The sequence below is a fragment of the Anopheles coluzzii genome, chromosome 3, assembly GCF_943734685.1.
Source record: "Anopheles coluzzii chromosome 3, AcolN3, whole genome shotgun sequence".
Taxonomy (NCBI): Eukaryota; Metazoa; Arthropoda; class Insecta; order Diptera; family Culicidae; genus Anopheles; species Anopheles coluzzii.
The window spans coordinates 35031337-35048535 of NC_064671.1; the positions used below are offsets into that span (position 1 = coordinate 35031337).

General features: G+C 47.3%; 2 protein-coding genes across 10 annotated transcripts in view; one reads left to right on the plus strand and one right to left on the minus strand.

The window, feature by feature from the left end:
- The window catches only part of LOC120959480 (rap1 GTPase-activating protein 1), a 160320-nt gene that overhangs the window by 86750 nt on the left and 56371 nt on the right, over positions 1-17199 (minus strand). The window contains exon 1 of one of the 8 annotated variants that reach the window (XM_049609702.1): positions 10249-11466. The exons of 5 other annotated variants lie outside the window; for them this stretch is intronic. Coding sequence is in view for 2 of the 3 variants with exons in the window: in XM_049609699.1 (XP_049465656.1) it covers positions 9437-9510 (74 nt within the window). In the remaining variant the exon portion in view is untranslated. Of the gene's footprint in view, positions 1-9436; positions 10227-10248; positions 11467-17199 lie in introns of those variants that run through there. 2 more of the 8 variants (XM_049609700.1, XM_049609699.1) reach the window with 2 other exon arrangements.
- Positions 1-17199, plus strand: part of LOC120957351 (cytochrome c-2) — a 138869-nt gene that overhangs the window by 54220 nt on the left and 67450 nt on the right. The window lies entirely within an intron of this gene.

Genomic DNA, 17199 nt, shown 5'->3' on the forward strand with positions numbered 1-17199 from the left:
GCGATCGATTTGATTGCACTCATTACGATCATTATTGACAGTTAGAGGAGAGCACACACGCTAATGCCGCCCTGTGCAATCAAAGCAATCCGATCTTCGGCGATTTTATTCCCGGTGCGTCACTTCAAAATTGCTTTCCCGAAAAAAACCCACGGACGGCGCGTGCACATCAAGTGCATCATCGATTTATTGAACACGGTTTCCGGTAGTGGTTTGTATGTCAGAGGTTTTTTCTGTCTGAACATTCCCCACACCCACTTCTGGTGGGAACACAGATCGTTATGTAGGTTAGCTTCTTAACCTCCATACGTATTCAAGCGGTAAAGCACTCACCCATTGGAGTATATGTAGTGTTTTTTTGTGCCTTGTTTTTGTTCGCTCTTTCCTTCTCCAAATTTCTTGAGAGCTACAGCTTCGTTAATGTAATGGAGCTCCCAAATTGCGCCTTCACCCGAAACCACAACACTCGTCTGGAATATCTGAACCTATTCTGGAGAGCCTACTTTGAGCAGGTTTTAAGAGTGGGCCCCCTCGGGAGTTCCCACTTGGCAGAATAGCGGCGCGGGTGATCATAATTCTTGTTCCAACACTTTGGTTTTATCATTTCCGTTCCTTCCGTTTGGCGTCTGCGTGTCCGCCGGAGTGAAGCGGAAACTCCCTTACTTGTAAACAAACGGTGCAGCAGCAGCAGCAGCGATGTACGCGCCAACAGCACGCTTGTGAATGCCTGCGTCTCGTGTGTGCGTAACAGCTGGCTGCGCATCCGACAAACCGCTAATCCGACAAATGATCTCTCCCCACCGTGCTTGCTGCGCTCTACGGCAGATTCCTGGACAGATTCAAAAACCACACTCTGTGATTCTGAGCGGTTCTTACACTTCCATCGTTCGCGATCGTGTAGATTTGTTTTGCATTTGCTGGAAATTATCTTCCCGCTCTTCCTTCTACCACCGCAACGTATCTTCGTGGAGCGTAACGCATGGTTTTCTCGTGGAAGCGTTCCTACGTTAGCTACCTGACTCATTATTCGGCGCACACACACACAACGCCACAGCAACGGACACTCGTTTCGGACACTTGACTAACTGACTGACTGACACAAGAGCCTTCCCACTCGGTTTTGATGCAATCTCTCCGCACGGCAAGGCAACGCCGAGAACAAATGCTGACTTTGTATGTGGACGCGCGGCGCTTGCCGGACCCTGACGGGACGCTCTAATTATAACCTCACCCCAAAAAGCCACACAGTGTCCACCCGAATGTCCGAACGTTACTGTTCCAGGTTGCGCCGTGTCTTCGAAAAAGGGGGCGATGTCAACGGTTTCGAAAGCGCGGGGAGGAGGAGTATTCTTCTGCCTGACGTCCGGAAACGACAACGCACGAAATTATGCGTCTTGTCGCGTCGCTTCAGTACCTTCAGAACTTGAGGAACACTTTTCACTCTCGGACGACTCTCGGACGTCTCCGAGGTCAGGGAAACCATTGAAAGGGTTCTGTGATATATGTCGAGCATGTAAGGTACGGCAGCGTTACGCTCCGGTGGAAAAAAGCGGTGCAACAGGGTTTGAAGAAGAAAAAAATCCCGAAAAAAGGGGTAATTATAACTACGGTAGGATGTGGCCCGGCGAACTTGGACCGGATACTGTTACCCGAGCGGAGACATTACCCGTCCAGGGGGCGCCATAACTCATCACACCGGTTAATCAAAGTCGCTCGCTCTCGGACCCGGGGAGTCTTTGACACTATCAATCGGTTCAATCAGTTCCACCTTCGGCCGGACGGGATTTCCCTGCCAGCGAGTGAGAGAATTACCCTCTGCCTGATGGTAGCAGTGTGATAAGCGAACAGAACTAGTCACAATCGCGCGATGAGAACCCAAGCGTCGTCGTCATCGTCTTCATCTACATTCACGTCACTAGGTGTTTGCCTTCCTTTGCCTGTAATCTCGCTCGTCCCCTAAAGTCCCTTATGCAATCGGAAGGGAAGGATCTTATTGTATGTGCAAGCCAATGCATTCGAGGGCATTGTATCAGTGGAAGGCGCAACCAAATTTATGGCCAGTTTCTTCTCACCTTTGAGGTGGACGCAAAAAAATCAGAAAATAAACGTACAACAAATCTCCCAAAACCGGAAGGGAGTTGCATTTTAAGGAATGGTTGCTGATGTCTGCATTACTCCGGGAGTTTTTTGTTGTGTTTCTTAAGGAAAAAAGTCCCCATTAGAACTGACTTTCATGCAGCGATGTGTGAATTGCACCTTTCCCGTTCGGCCCACCCGACCGGTTGTTGAGAGCAAGATTTCCTATTTCCTTAGAGTAGTATATATCCATTTCACACACTGCATTCGTTACAGTAGATTATCATCTTCAAAGTACACCGTACTGCTTAAAAAAGGGGGCGCTTTAGATGTTTAAACAAAAACACGATTTTCTTTGCTATTAATTTGTAGAATTTGGCTTGTTTTTTTACGTCCCTAACACACTAACCAACGACCAAAAAAGCAATAAAACTTTATATTGTTGCACATTTACGAAGAACTTGTTGGCAGGAGCATTGCGAACAGAAGCCAACAACAGCAAAGAAGCATAATCTCTAAACGAAAACTCGCTTCACAAAGCCGGCTCGCGTTGGTTGGTGCGGACTAAGCATATTTATTAGATTACATCTCATTTTTTTGGGTAGAAACTAACATGTTACGCTTCTGCTTCTAAGAAACTGGGAACGCTTACAAGCCCTTTATTGTGATTTTTTCTGGTTTTTTGGAGCTTCCATTCTAACGAGCTTCTTGTTTAAGCAGCAGCACCAGACTGGTTGGTACAACCATTAAACGACCACAATAAACGCTCTCTTTGTCTCTCTCTCTGTCTCACACACCCGCCGGAGGCATCAAACAGGGAATGTGGTTGTGTCACGGGCACACGGGGAAATAAAATATTTTGAAGAAAGAAAGAAGGTGGCGCGGCGTGTCCCTGGAATGGGACGCGCTTCTCCAGCGCGAAGAGAAAGTCCGCGAACCGTTATCACCCAGAGCCGGACGGCCGAGCAGTTGTTAAGGGAGATCCGAGCGCATGTGTGCGTGCATTTCTCGTCTTGTGTTCTATTTTCTTTGCATCGTTTCCCCTCTTCTCTCACCCTCTCTCCTTTTTGGAAATATACATGCAGAAAGAGGCAGAATCGCTTCATTATCATGTGCAGTCCGGGGCATTATCAATTCAGAAGTGTGCGTTCTTCGCGTCGTTCGTCTGAGGAATCAAGAATTTATGACATAGATGGTGCACGGTAAAGGCCTTTTGCAAACCATTTTATACCCTTCCTTCATACTCCCTTTGCCTCTACCATGATGGTTTTACGGTCGTTCGTCGTCTTCGTGCGTCGTTGGCCGAACCCCTTGTGTTTATTCACGCCAAGCACGCCAAGCCGCCGCTGCCGCTGCTTCATTCAATTTGCCTTCATTCGCGGGCACTCTGGTTTGCACGTGTTGGCGGCGTACACACATGAGATTCGTAGTTTTGTGACTCGAATCTATTGAGCAGCTAGGCCAAGCTCACCAGACCTGTCTCTGTGTGTGAGAGCGTGGGGCAGGTTCGGCTAGCCCATTTCCGTTATCGATTAAGTGTTCTGATGTTGCTACCATTGCTCCAGCGGGATGCACCAGTCAAATGCAAATGCATTACAGATGTGCACTAGTGCTGGTTGCATTCTACGCTAAAGCCGCGACTGCGCTTCTCGATTGCTTTGATATAACGTTCTGTTGGAAGGGGCAAAACGCAGAGCATGAGGCTAAATAAAAGCGAATCCCATCCGGTTCTTCGTTCGCCCATCTCCTCCGCGTGGCTCTCGTGTGCAAGTCTGATCTTCATGCCAACGCAAAATTATACGCCTGATACGTGCAAGACCGCGGCAAAGTGAAACCAACATCGACACACATCTCAACAAAATCACGATCACGCTCGCACAGCTCGGAATGTGGAAATTCGTCAACGCTCGATGCTTTGATGTAATACCGCACCGGGAGGGGGAAAGACGATGAAGAAATAGATGGAGGTCAAATGACAATTTGGAAGGAAAATAAAACCTCCCAAACAAGAGTCCCAACGCCCGTGGATGGAGTGCGTGAGTTTATGAGCTGTTGGTGCGACGGCGACCGTCGCTGTTGATAATTATAACAATTTTGCGATCACCGCCCGATCCCCCGATCGCTGCCATGGGGACAACACACACAATTACCACACAATCGGCCATCATCTTGCGCACGCAAACTGTTTGGTCAGAGAGAGAGAGGGAACGGTGACATCATCGAGCAGACCATTTTGAGTAACTTGCGACAGTTGCATTCCAGCCCCTGCTGATGCTGTCTTGCCGTCTCTCCCGCTTCCTGGGTGCGATGAAAATTATTCGAAGGCGATTGACTTAATCGTTGCATTTAATGAATACTGCATCAGTCTGATGTGGCTTTATTGGTGTGCATCTTTTGCATCTGTGGGTGAGCATTGCTTCCGTGGTGCGCTTGAACGGCTTGTTTTGCTGCGTACAATTACAATGCGCGCAGCACACACATCGAGCGGTGGTAGATTGGTGGAATGCTGGTGGTGCATTAGAATTGCTAGTGTGCGATACACTCCCATTTACTGTTGGTGTGGAATACAGAATTAATCGAACTACGCGCAATTATCGCACTCAACCCATCGTTTTTCCTCCGAATGAAGGCATATGTAACGGTCGGCGGTGCTAGTGGTATTTTGCACAAATTGTTTTTGCCCCGATTTCGATGCTTGCCAACGCGCACAAACACGCAAAAGAATACGGCAATGAGGTACAAAAAAACCAACGCTTGAACAAAAGCACCTCAATTGCTATTGCGCACGCACGGAACGCGCACTTAAGCTAGATAGAGAGGAGGAACAAAACGATCCCGCTAGAACACTAGAGTTCCGTGGTGTGAGAACGTTATTCGGATCATCCGTTAATCCTCCTACGCCACACTGTCGAGGAGGGCAGTTCTTGGGTGAGCTTCTGTTCTGTAGGTGGAAGAGATGCCTCCCCCGTACAGTACTGGACGCCTTTCCAGAAGATTTCAAGGCGAATTAACAAGGTGTGGGGCATGCACTGTAATCACGTTACACAATGGAGCGATGTGTTAAGCAAATACGGGAAATTGAAGAGAAGTTGAACTTCAAAATTTGATTGAAAAGAAGTAAAATAGATATTGAAACTAATTTGAAAAATGACGATTTTATGAAGATTTGTATTTGTATTTGTATTTGTATTTGTATTAAGATGTCCGCCTCCAGGACTTCAAAGTCAAAGTCCAGGGCTTCAAGATGTTGAAAACATCTATCACAAAATCCCACTGTTGATGTCCGACTGCGACGGAATTTATCAAACTCATAAAAAAGAGAGTTTGGACTTGTGCAAGAGATCTTGGAACTAATTCAATGGATTGTAATTGAAAGATTTCAGAAGATTTTAAGAAATATATTGCAAAAAACCTATCACAAAGTTCTGATGATCTCTGATAGCGACGGAAGTGCATAGAGCAGAAGATTGGAGCATTTAATTAGCGTCCACCTTCACCATCTCTCCTTTCCTTTTTAACGGACAATTCCAGCTACTGGAATTAAAAAAAAATGCAAGGACGAAGCAATTACTTGCCTAATCCCGATGTAATCACCAGGCGGCGAGAGGGCTAGTGCACACAACGGCTACAAATCGGTCCACACACCGATCATCATCAGGTGTGTGTGTGTGTGTTTGCGTCTCATCAAGGATGTGATCGGAATTGGAAAGCACCGCCAGGTCGGGGAAGGGAAATTAATGTAACACTCAGCATGAGGTGGTTGCTTTTGTTCAGTGCACTGACGCAGCAGCAGCAGCAGTAGCAGCAGCTCGGGCAGCCCCGGGGGATGAAGATGCCCCGTTGCGAACCGTTCCGGGACCGTGGCAAGTGAGCAAAAGGACTCACGGAAGCATAAAAGAAAGCAAAAGTGTGTCCTCACACTTTCTCACCTATATCGATCAAGTGGCAGAGAAAGGGAGGGAAAGCACACACTTATACACACATACACACTCATCGTTCCCTTACCGGAACGAAACGGAAGTAATAAACACCAGGGATCGATGGAAAAATGAGTAGAAAGAGCGAGAGAACAGAGAAAAAACGTCCCATGGTGATCGTAAATTTCGACCCGCCGATGCATGTAAAAAGTGTCCCCCGGCAGGCGATAAAAATCTATTCATTTGCACCATTGCATCCTGCTAACCTCGCAGCCTAAGCCTCGGCAGTACTGTGGCACCCTTATGAACGGGGAAAAGGAAAGCAATGAACGAACGCGTAAGAGCTCTATTGCTGCTGGTGCTGCTGCTGCTGCTGCTGCTGCTCCTGATAGGCATGATCATTACACAACCGAAAGGAAGCACACAGGAAGCAAACTGTGCACTCACTCTCTCCACTGTTTGCCTTTTCTCCAGGACACAATTGTATTACCGATTTCCATATATCGCCGCCGCTGCCCGGTCGGGGTATCCTGCCGGCAGAGGCGGTAGCAATTAGTCAAATATGAAGGCGCACGCAGAATACCCCGAAGCGGGGGACCTAATGTCCTAAAGGAAGGATGAGAAAAAAGGGGGAAACATTATGGAACACGCGAGAGACACAAACAAACGGAAATCCGTGAAATGGAATTTCACGAGCAGATAGACACACTCAAGCTGGTCAGGGGAACTGTCCGTGCGTGACATTCCTCTGGAGCCGTTTCTCGATTTATGAAGTGTTGATTACTTTGAGCATATTATTAATTACTCCACATACACACACACACATAGCACACTGGGTGGGAATAGGAAAACGGCCGAAATGTTCCTAATGTACACTCTGAAAGCTCTCCCCAGGGCGGGTGTTCGATTAATGAAGTTGACAGCGAAACACTTCACACGGTTGAGACTTTGGCTTTTTTGATTAATTAATGTCGGGAGTCAACTTCGGGCCGATTTCCGGACGTGATTCAGTGCAGTGCAGTTCCCACAACAACAAAAAAGCCGTTGTTTGTATGCCAAGTCCAATGCGTCAAATCCCGCCGCCCCGTAAGGAATGGTAAGAGAGCCAGTGTGTGCCCAGTGGTGACAAATTTATTAAGCTACCAGATAATGTACGACGCGGCGGAGGAGAGCAAGGTCTGTTAAATGTTGCCCCTAACCTTTTATGTCTTTGAGCGATTCCCTTTTCGTTGTGTGGCTGTGTGTGCTACAACATGGGGTAGGTCGGGAATGTGCAGAATATGTCCGTTGCCGACACACACACAACCATTAGGCTTTGCGCTTCTGTTTTGCCTGCGCTAGCCAACCTGTCTGCGGAATCGATCGTTAGCGGGCAAATTCTATTCGGGCCCGGTCCCGGTGCTTGGGACAATGACGTTCCGCCGCAGGCGTGGGAAGGTCCCAGTTGATGCAGTTGCATCTGCAGTCTGCGTATGCCCGCGTATTCACAGGTGGTTCAGGTGGGAGAATGGAGCAGTTGAATCGGGGGCTATGAAAAATGGCCCTAGCAGATAAGTTTTCATAAATTATAAGCTAAATCACGACGGGCAGATAGAGAGGGCGCAAACGGACCGCAACCGGACGCACTGAACTAGCACCACCGCCATAACTCTCCTTTTCTCGCTGGAGCTGCCTGCTTGAAATGCTTTCAAGTGTGGGCGGTTTTGTGTAATATTGCATATTGCATCGGTAATTCTTGACACCTCTCGCTGGGCCGCTTCACCGCGCGTTATGCGCTTCTCGGGCAAGTGAAAGGAAGTTGAGTGGACGGTGAGGGCACACTTTAATTGGGAATTGGAACGGGTGCGATTGGAACAGAATGGCCTCTGAAGTGTGTGTTTTATGGGACGATAAAGAAAAAGGCAACCGCAACAAACGGAGCAGTAGTTGCCACCGAACGGCCGCCCTGAACGTTCCATTAGCGGAGGTGATTGAATGCCAGTTGCAGCTCTCGCTGATAAGCAGCTAGCCAACGAACTCCTCTCATTAGGATATATTGATGTCATCATCAGTATTTTGAACCGAAAATAAAGCAAATAAGTGGACCGTTTCCCCCATCCGCTTTGCGCGTGTATGATGTGAATATACTTTTTATAATTATCTTTTCCATTTTTTTCCAATCTCAACCCTAGCTCAAAGCCTAGGCCCGGTTCAACAGTCGCCAAATGTGTCTACCATCTTCGGTTCGCTGATTTGTGCGCCCGCCACCCCATCATCACTGCACTACTGCGCCTGGTGACGATCAACAAAAAAACGGCCAAAAACGAAACCTGATGGTATGTGTAAATCTTGCAAAATGTGTTTTTATTTTCACGTCCGCCCAGCGTTTTCGTTTGGCATGGCCTCTGGTAGTGTTTCCTTTTCCAAACACAAAACCCCACAAAAATTGCGTCCACATCATTACACCCACCACCATCAAAAAGAGAGAGACAGAGAGAGAAAACCTGAGCCTGTAAAATCGTCCATGAAAGATAATGATCTGAAACGCGCCAAACCGTCGTACGTTATTTGTAATATTGGACTTTGTTTTTTTTTATCTTCTTTTAATTCCTCTCCATCTTCCCCTAGCGTGGAGGGGTTTGCGACTTGCATCGGTCAATATCTGCTTTCATCGTTGGAGATTGTGTGTGTGTATGTGGTGTTTTTGTTTTGCCAGCAAGGGCGGTAAATTTAACGCAACATCTCGCAACATTACTTCACTTGAGCGCGATAGAAAGTGAATGCTAACGCACGCGAGAAAGAGAGAGAGGGAGAGTGAAAGAGAAATAAAGTAAAACCTGAAGTCAATTTCTGGTACGAAACCAGAAATTCAAGAACACAACCCCCCCCCCCCAATAAAACGGTCGCGAAAAAATCAAACAAAAAGAAGCGACATGAAATGTGATGAGCAACGAAAAGCCAAAAATGCATTTTTAATGATCAATTAGGCGCAATAAAGCTGTCCGATAAAGCATCTTCTTTCCAAGACCACGACCACAATCGACATCTTCCGGCCAGCAGTGGAGCAGGCAGATTTTGGAGAAGTTTTTTCGCAGGCAAAGCAGCAGTTCCCATGGCAAAGTGTTCTTTGGGGAGCAAGCGCATCGAAATCGATAATCTTATAAAAGAACCACAATTTGAGTTAGAAGATGACACCAACAACACGGGACAATGCTACAGGATATGATGATGGCAATGACATCCACTACTACGACGGCAATCAATACTGGATGCGCTAAGCTACTACTACTACGGTCAACCTTCAACTTCTCGGAAGTTCTACTCGGACAAACTCAAAGTGCAACTGCTACTGGCTAGGTGGATGTTGTCCTTCTCGGGATGAGGCGAGGTCACGTCTACGGACTCAAAGATGCCCTCTCTACGGGTGTTGATGTGATGGGGACGAAAAGTGTTAATGTACATACAGCATTCGTTTCATGTACCTCTTGCGAGCGACCAGGGTGTACGATTCCCGGTGCCCTGCCGTTAGGTACTTCATTCTGTCGGATGGTTCGGTCGTCTCCGGCTGCTGCTGCTCCGGCTGGTTCGGTGCTGCGTTAGCCCTTCCTGCCTCTCGCAGTCGGCGGCGCCAGCGACGCTGACCAAAGCTGGCCGGTGCTGCTGGCGGTCCTCCCGAGGGCGCCGGAAGGGTAACCAGCCCAATCGTGACGTCGCTAATGATGATGCCGGGGATCCGCACTGGGGTTCACAAAGGCTCGTTCGGTTCGAGCCCTGGACACGTGTTCGGTGTAGACGAAGATGAAGATCCCTGATAAAGAGTCGCACGCGTGCGCACGTGCACTCTCGGAGGGGGGGAGGGAATTTCTATCGCACAGGTGGTCAGTCTCTCCAAGGTGAAAGTGAGATTTTTAGACGAAGATGATGGATCGAGGATGATAATAGTTTGTCGTTTGAGTTTCGTTAAATATCTCGTTAGTTTCGGTGCGTTTGTGGCACTGCGGCACCACAAGACGGGTTAACAACAAGCGGCGGCACAAACGTCATATCCGACTGACGACGGTGAGATGAGTCAGAGCTGTCATGAGAGTTAGTAGTATGCGGGAAGCGGATTGCGCAAAAGCAAAACAAGCGAAAGCTCAAGGCAGCAATAATGGATGAATCAATGTGAGAAGCTCGGGGCGCCCCGTCGCTAGCGGATGGTCATGTGGTTATCGAACCCCCGCCTGTTGCGAGAATGCGTGACACATTCGCGCACGCAGCTATTAATAACACTCACTATCTACTGGATGTGGTATGGCGAGTATGCTTCTTCTCCGCAAGTGTCGAACCGGCTGTGGATTACCGGCTGGAAAACCGACCCAACTGTGCCTTTTGCTTGCAGATTGCACACTTCTTGCCCTCGCTTTCTGCACTAGCTGCACTTGTGCGGTGAACGTTCTGCCGCTGCTGCTCCGGATTCTGTTGCTGGCACGGTTTCATAAGTCACCGTACACGATTGCGCGTTGCTTCACCTGTCGTTCACAGGGCACTCCAAACACTCCACAGACACATACACACACACACTGGACGCGTGTTTAGCGTGTTGATGGTGATCGCCAAAGGCAATAGCAGCAAGAGCGAATTGCAATCGTCTCACGCGCTGTGAGACGGTATCGATTTTATCGACCCAGACAAATGGTTACGTACGGCCGAATGCGCGAATTGGAACGCGTTGTTCACGTGGAGGAGGCCTAAGCACACACACACACACACGCTCGTATACACTTCTAAGGTACAACTCTTTTCGCACCCACAACATACACACATGAGGCGGCGGTTGGCCACAACGCGACAAGCCCTGAATTAAACACTGCCACACACGCGCGTGTCGATGCGCGACTCGATGGGGGTGCGCGTTAAGGTTTTCGCGGTTTGCGCGGTCGGTGGGTTTTGCTTTACCTTATTTCGACTAACACACACACAAAATTGGTAACTTAAAGTAATAGGCTGCGCAAAACACCAAAAACATCCAAAAGCCGCTCCAGAACCGGGGTGGAAAAATGATCGTCGACCAAACACACACAAAACACACTTTTTGTACGCAATCGCTCGCCTTTTTTTGTTGTTGCAATCGTATCGTTTTGCTCTCAGCTCGCGAAGGGCGTGAGTACGTGATCTTGTTGTGGGCCGTCGAATCAAGCGAATATACGGAACGGAATTCACCTGCGCACCTCTCTTCAAGACACTTCTGGGTGTTTTATCTGCCCGTGCACTTTCGGTGGACCAACAACAACAAAAATCGTCACTCGCAACACGTTCTTTAAACCGGGGACGGGGTTATCATCAGCGCACCGATTAGCACAACAACAAAAACCCGCAACTGCTCTGTACTGTTGAGCCCGGTAAAACGCGCGCGACGATTACGCACCAAACGCGAACGGCTCTGGGGGAAGAAAAAACACGCACGCAGCACACCGTCCGCTCCCTTCGACGCTTGCAAAGCGAATGAAGCAGTGGACGGGAATGAACGAACGAGCGCGTAAAGGGAACGAGCCAAACGAACGAACGCAACTGTGTGTCGGGCTCATGACCAAGCGCATCGAACGGCATTAGGAGGGTTGCGGTGCTTTACAAGAGGGGTGCGAAGGGTTCATCATCTCATGAACGCTGGGATGAACACACAAATGCGCACGATCATGAATGAGTGTGTGAGTTCATTTTCGTTCGGACGGTGGCATAAATAATAACAAATTTATGGGTTTTAAAAATATGCAAGTGAAATTACTAACAATTAATATAAAAACTCAAATTACTTTTGTTAGTAAGTTTATGTAATCAATGATGGGCCGCCCTTACGAGAAATAAAAAAGTAAAGTTAATTTTTTAATATTTTTTTTATTTTATTTATTAATTGAAATCGCAAAAATGATAACATGAGTTATTATTCCATTCTTTGAATCGGCTTGATTTTAAAAATACATCAAAACACCAAACCAGGAGCACTCGACCACCAACAAAACTCAGTTAACTGGTAATTTATAAACTTATTCTAGACATCATTTTAAATGTTTACAATATTATCAATCTCAAAATCGCTTATCAGATAAAAACGTTATAAAAATACAACAAAAATCAATCCCCTCATTACCCCTCCAAAGGTTCCATCTATTTCAAGCAATAACGTAAAACCAAGAAACCCACAACCATGGGGTTCGACACCTTTACCGCGCACCCAACCAAAGCATGAACGTTTAGAAGAACTGCCGCAGCAGCAGATGAACACGCAACCGGTTTCGAGTGTGATCAACTGCTCCCGATAAGATTATTTGATGGTGGTGCCGTGATATACGGCAGACAAATTTAAGTGATATTTTAATTATGTTTTAATTATGTTTTACAACCAAAATTGTATCCCACAACAGGTCAGGAATGAGGAATTGTAGGCATCAAAATCAGTTGATTTCCTTGAATGAGGAGCTGTTAATGAATAGAGTGAAATTGATTTTAAACTTCAATTTGAATTTATTATGGAAGGTAAATAAATAAATTTCAGACTATTTTGAATGAATCAGAACTAACTTGGAGCTCTTTCCCCTCTAAGTACACCAAAAATGTGATACATCAATCGCTTAGATCAAGTAGGAACAGTCACGCGATGAACGTAGTACAAAAGCGTCAATAACGGGTGAACTTATCGCGAAATAAATCACGGCAAAAGTAATTATAACCAGCGCCAAAGTAAAGCCAAAATTAACAAATTGCTGCCAACAGCAAAAAACAAAAAACGATGCAACAAAATCCGTTGAGCCGATGCCGGATTCCACCTCCCGGGGGAAATCAAGTTGCACCACACACACACTCGTTAGAATCGAAAACTAATCTTTTCTGATTGCTGATTTTTTTTGGAGGTAAAAAAGCCCTTTTTCACCCGAAAAAAAAATCAACAAGCCCTCTAACCCTTATCCTGTAACCAGGTACACAAAAAAAAAAACAACACGGAAGCAGCCCTCCCGTGTGCTACTGTTCATCCCCGAAAAAAAAAACCCAATCGATCGAGCGTGCCACCGACAGCAAAACAATTGCTTCCAAATTATCATCCAATCGAAAAACTGACAAAACCAACAAATCAACAGCCAAATCCTCATTCTTTCCTAGCCGGAAGAATGTTGTGCGCGCAAAAAAAAACGACTCAAACAACGCGCACGCACCACGTGCTCTGCGCGGCGGAGAGCGGAGAAAGCCCACAATCCGATTGCCGACATCCCTTTTTTTTGTGCGCATATGTGTGTGTGTGGCAGTTAAGCGCTGCGAAAGTGCGTTTGTATGTGGCGGCGGCACCCCAAAGTGCCACAGTTGTTGCGTGCGAGATGCCGCTGATGCCCAGTGCGCACGATTAAGTGTTTGAGGCGGCGCTTTTTCGATCGATTATGAGTCAGAGTGGGTTTTTTTTTGCGTGTCGGAAAATTGAGAAAAACACAGGAATTAATTGCTGTTTTTTTAAGTCGTGGTATGGGATTCACAGCACACACACACAAAAATACGGAGAAATGGGTGAAGCGAGGGCTCAATCGGAAGTTGAAGATGAAGATCTTTCCGAAAAACACACATTTGATCCGTCGCACGAATCTCATCGGGAGGGGGGCGGAATTCGTTTGGGGCTGGCAGAAAGTGAAACGATCATCAGCTCATAAATAGCCATTTTCGATCACCATTCGGTCATAGGGAGCAGCGTGTGTGTGTGCACCCCATCATAGGGACCCCCCCGCTGCCAGCGGGAGATACATTGAAGATTGCCGAAGACTCCACCCCATAAGGTATAATCATGACCGCGGACCGGTGATGGTTGGAAAACACCATTCGATGAGGCTGGAAATTGAGCAAAACTGTGGGCACGCAATGCAACGGCGGGGGGCAGTCCCCGTTCCACCACCCCCGCCCGTCATAAGTGAGAGTGGAATTGATGGAAGATCTCGAACCCGTTGTTGTTGATGTTGATGCGAAAGTAAGAGTGTGCGCGGACATTAAATGTCCGGAGCCATCAGAAGCTTTTGATGCACCACCATCACCATCACCACCCGGGGGCGCATTCGGAGGTGTCGAAGGAAGAAGATGCTTTCTACTTCACTGGAAAATGAATCAAACCGGACGGGCGAGGCAAGCGGGCGCACGAGTATGTAAATCGGGACGCCCGTTTGCAGATCGATTCAAGCTTACCCCCTAGGCCTAACGGAGGGGGGGGGGTCCGCCATTTAAGCGGGAGTTTGAAGAAGAAACATAATTACACCCTTTGGAAAATGAGGAAAAGCTGCCTGGGTGATCGCTTCGCTGCTGAGAGTTGACCTGACCGGAACCCGGGCAGACCTCTAGGTGCGCTTTTTGATTGAACTTTTGAGGCTCCAGATTTCATTCCAGAGTTTTTCTTTTGAAGATGCAAAGTAATTCAACTCCAAGCGCTGGCTGTAAATCACAATCCAAAAGTCTCAAAGGAAATCTCCACAAAACTTTTCCCCCAACTTATTCAATAGTTTTCGCGACCAGATTTTTAGCCTCTTTGCGCATTCTTTGCGATGTTCTTGTAAAGCAATCCTCCCAAAAACTTTCCTTACCTTCCACACAAGAGTCTCTGCCGCGGGCAAGAACTGCTATGCAGAACTGAGGGTACGGCTCAGTAGCAGAAGTTCAATCGCCCCCATCAAGTGTGTTGTTGGTGAAGAAAGTTGAGCAATTATCATAAATTTACTGCTCCGCTCACTCTACACCCTCCTCTCCTCCGTGGGCACCAGAAACCTGACGCGTATTTTGCGTACATGACCGGCGGCCATTGGCGCTCGGCCACGGCGATATATTCGCCACACATCGGCTGCAAAATCCATCATCAAACATTAATCCCCACCTCTTCGGGGCGCATAAACGTCTCGTCACGAAAGCTCGGTAAGCTCTCCCATCATGTGCGACGCGGGTTCGTCGTCTTGTCTGGTCGTGAAGATGACGTGTTGTTATTATCGCTTCCTACCACCAGCCCCAACCTGGCATGGACGGGCCTGTCGTCTGGGACATGTTGGTGAGCTGTGTGCATCACCACACCAAGCCGCATAAAGTGTACGACGACCTCATCAATCCCGTCGCTCAATCACGATATGATGTGATGTGCAAGTAGTTCACTACCGTTGCCCTTTAGCGAAAACCGAAAACGGAATTAATTCATGATGAAGATAGAGCGCTAGAGCGCCTGAAAGCCGGTGAGGTTTTTTCGCTCTTATGTTTCGTAAAAGTGAGTGACCAGGCAACCGGCAAACGTTGGCTATTTTTTAGACTTTTCAGCAAGCAGAATAAACCCACAATATTCATGAAAAATGGTTGCAAGCAAAGCGTTTTAAAACTAAAATACAAACACAAAATAAAAAAATTAACGCCTAGATGTCATCATGCTCAGAATTTTCCACACTCGCTAGGATATACGAACACAAAAACCTACAATCATGTTCACGGCATGAGTTCTAGGGATGAAATTGTTACCTTCGGGACGGCTTCTGCCTCAAAAATCAACAACACTGGAGGCCCTAAATGCACTGAACAAACTCCCAGAACTTCCGACAGGCCATGACGGTTTATGATGTCTCCCGCAAACCCCTGAGCACTCTGGAGTATCAAAAGCATCACCTGGGCGTGTATGTGTGTGGATGTGGAATTTGTTTGTCTTAACGGCGCACGTTGCAGGTGCTTTATGCAGCAGAACATCGACCGTAGCTCGACAAGCGCTCGTAGGGATTTGGAAAAAAAAACCGAAACAACGAAACCTACCCCACGTTTGCAACGACATAGACCGGAAGGAACAACAACGCTTCAATTTAGACAACAGCCGCAGCCACAAAAAAGAGAACCACGAAAAACAATCACCACACACACACACGCGCGCGCGTCAACCGCGCGCTGCTGTTCGCGGTTTCGTATGTTTGCTTGACCATATTTTCCGTCCACTCCAGCCGCCCTTTTTGGGCCCGGTTGTTTAGAGCTGTGCGAAAAAAAATAACACAGCGCAAAAAGAAAACTCTTACATCACCAACTGGCTGGGAGACGTATTGTGGCAGATATGGAAATTGCCACCCTGTTGGTTTTCGTTCGTGGTCAGCGTTGTTTGGTGCGGCGTTTTAGGCCTTCCCTGCGGTAGGACTTTTTCGTTCGCGCATAATCCGTTTATTCACACTCTTCCGGTAGAATAAATCGCTTCCGTTTTAGAGTTGGGCAAAAATCAACATTTATATGCATAACAAAACATAAAAATGCTCTCTACAAAACGGTAGCGCGAAATTATATTCCAATCCATCCAACTGATCCTTTCGGCTAATCAAAACACACACACACACACTCCCACGTGTCGTCAGGTTGATGTGGTTGGTTTAATTAATTAAGCTTCAAACCCCATCATTAAACGTTGACGCGTGCCCGCATCATGCCACACCATCCACTTCATTACGAGAGCCCTCTCGGGCTAGGAAATAAATAATAAAAGCTTTATCACGTACTTACTTCATTAGGTTTGTGCCGGTGTCGGAAGGAAGGATATTGCTCACGTTTCTTAGATAAGTTTTGTTGCTGCTGCTACTGCCCGAGCCTTCTCGCGTTTCCCGCCCAAAGAACCACAAAAGTGCGGATAAATTTTGTTACGAAACTTACCAACCACCAAGACGCACACATACATCACACGATTGGCCGGAGCGTGAAACAACCGGCGAAGAGGTCTTAAGACACTGGGGCAAAGTTATTTCGCCTCCCTATCGTTCTAACCACAGTTCGAGCAGGCAAAGTTAATCACAGACATTCTCTCTCTCTCTCTCTCTGGTTTCTATTCGCCCCAGTCTTTGGAAACTATTGGACGAAAGTTCCGAACACTCAAAGCTCTTCCGAACAGCGCCGTGGATGTCGTTAATAACTTTTAATGATCAGCCGGTCGTGCGGATCGTGCCGTGATCGTGGTTTCGCGTTCGATTTGTCAAAGTTTTAACACACTCATGAGGTGAAAACAGACACATCGGGAGGGCAAAAGTGTCATCGAAACACGAGTGGCTAATTTAGGACCTTTATCCACGTGTCCGACAGCGGTACGTTTGATTGAAAACACTCTCTTCCTCAAACAACTATCTCGAGCACCAAATAAGCCATTCTGTAGGTCGATTATTTGCTCAAACATCTTGACTTTGAGGCACTCATAAACGGCAGCCCCCCGTGCTGCTGCTGCTGAGGTGCTGAG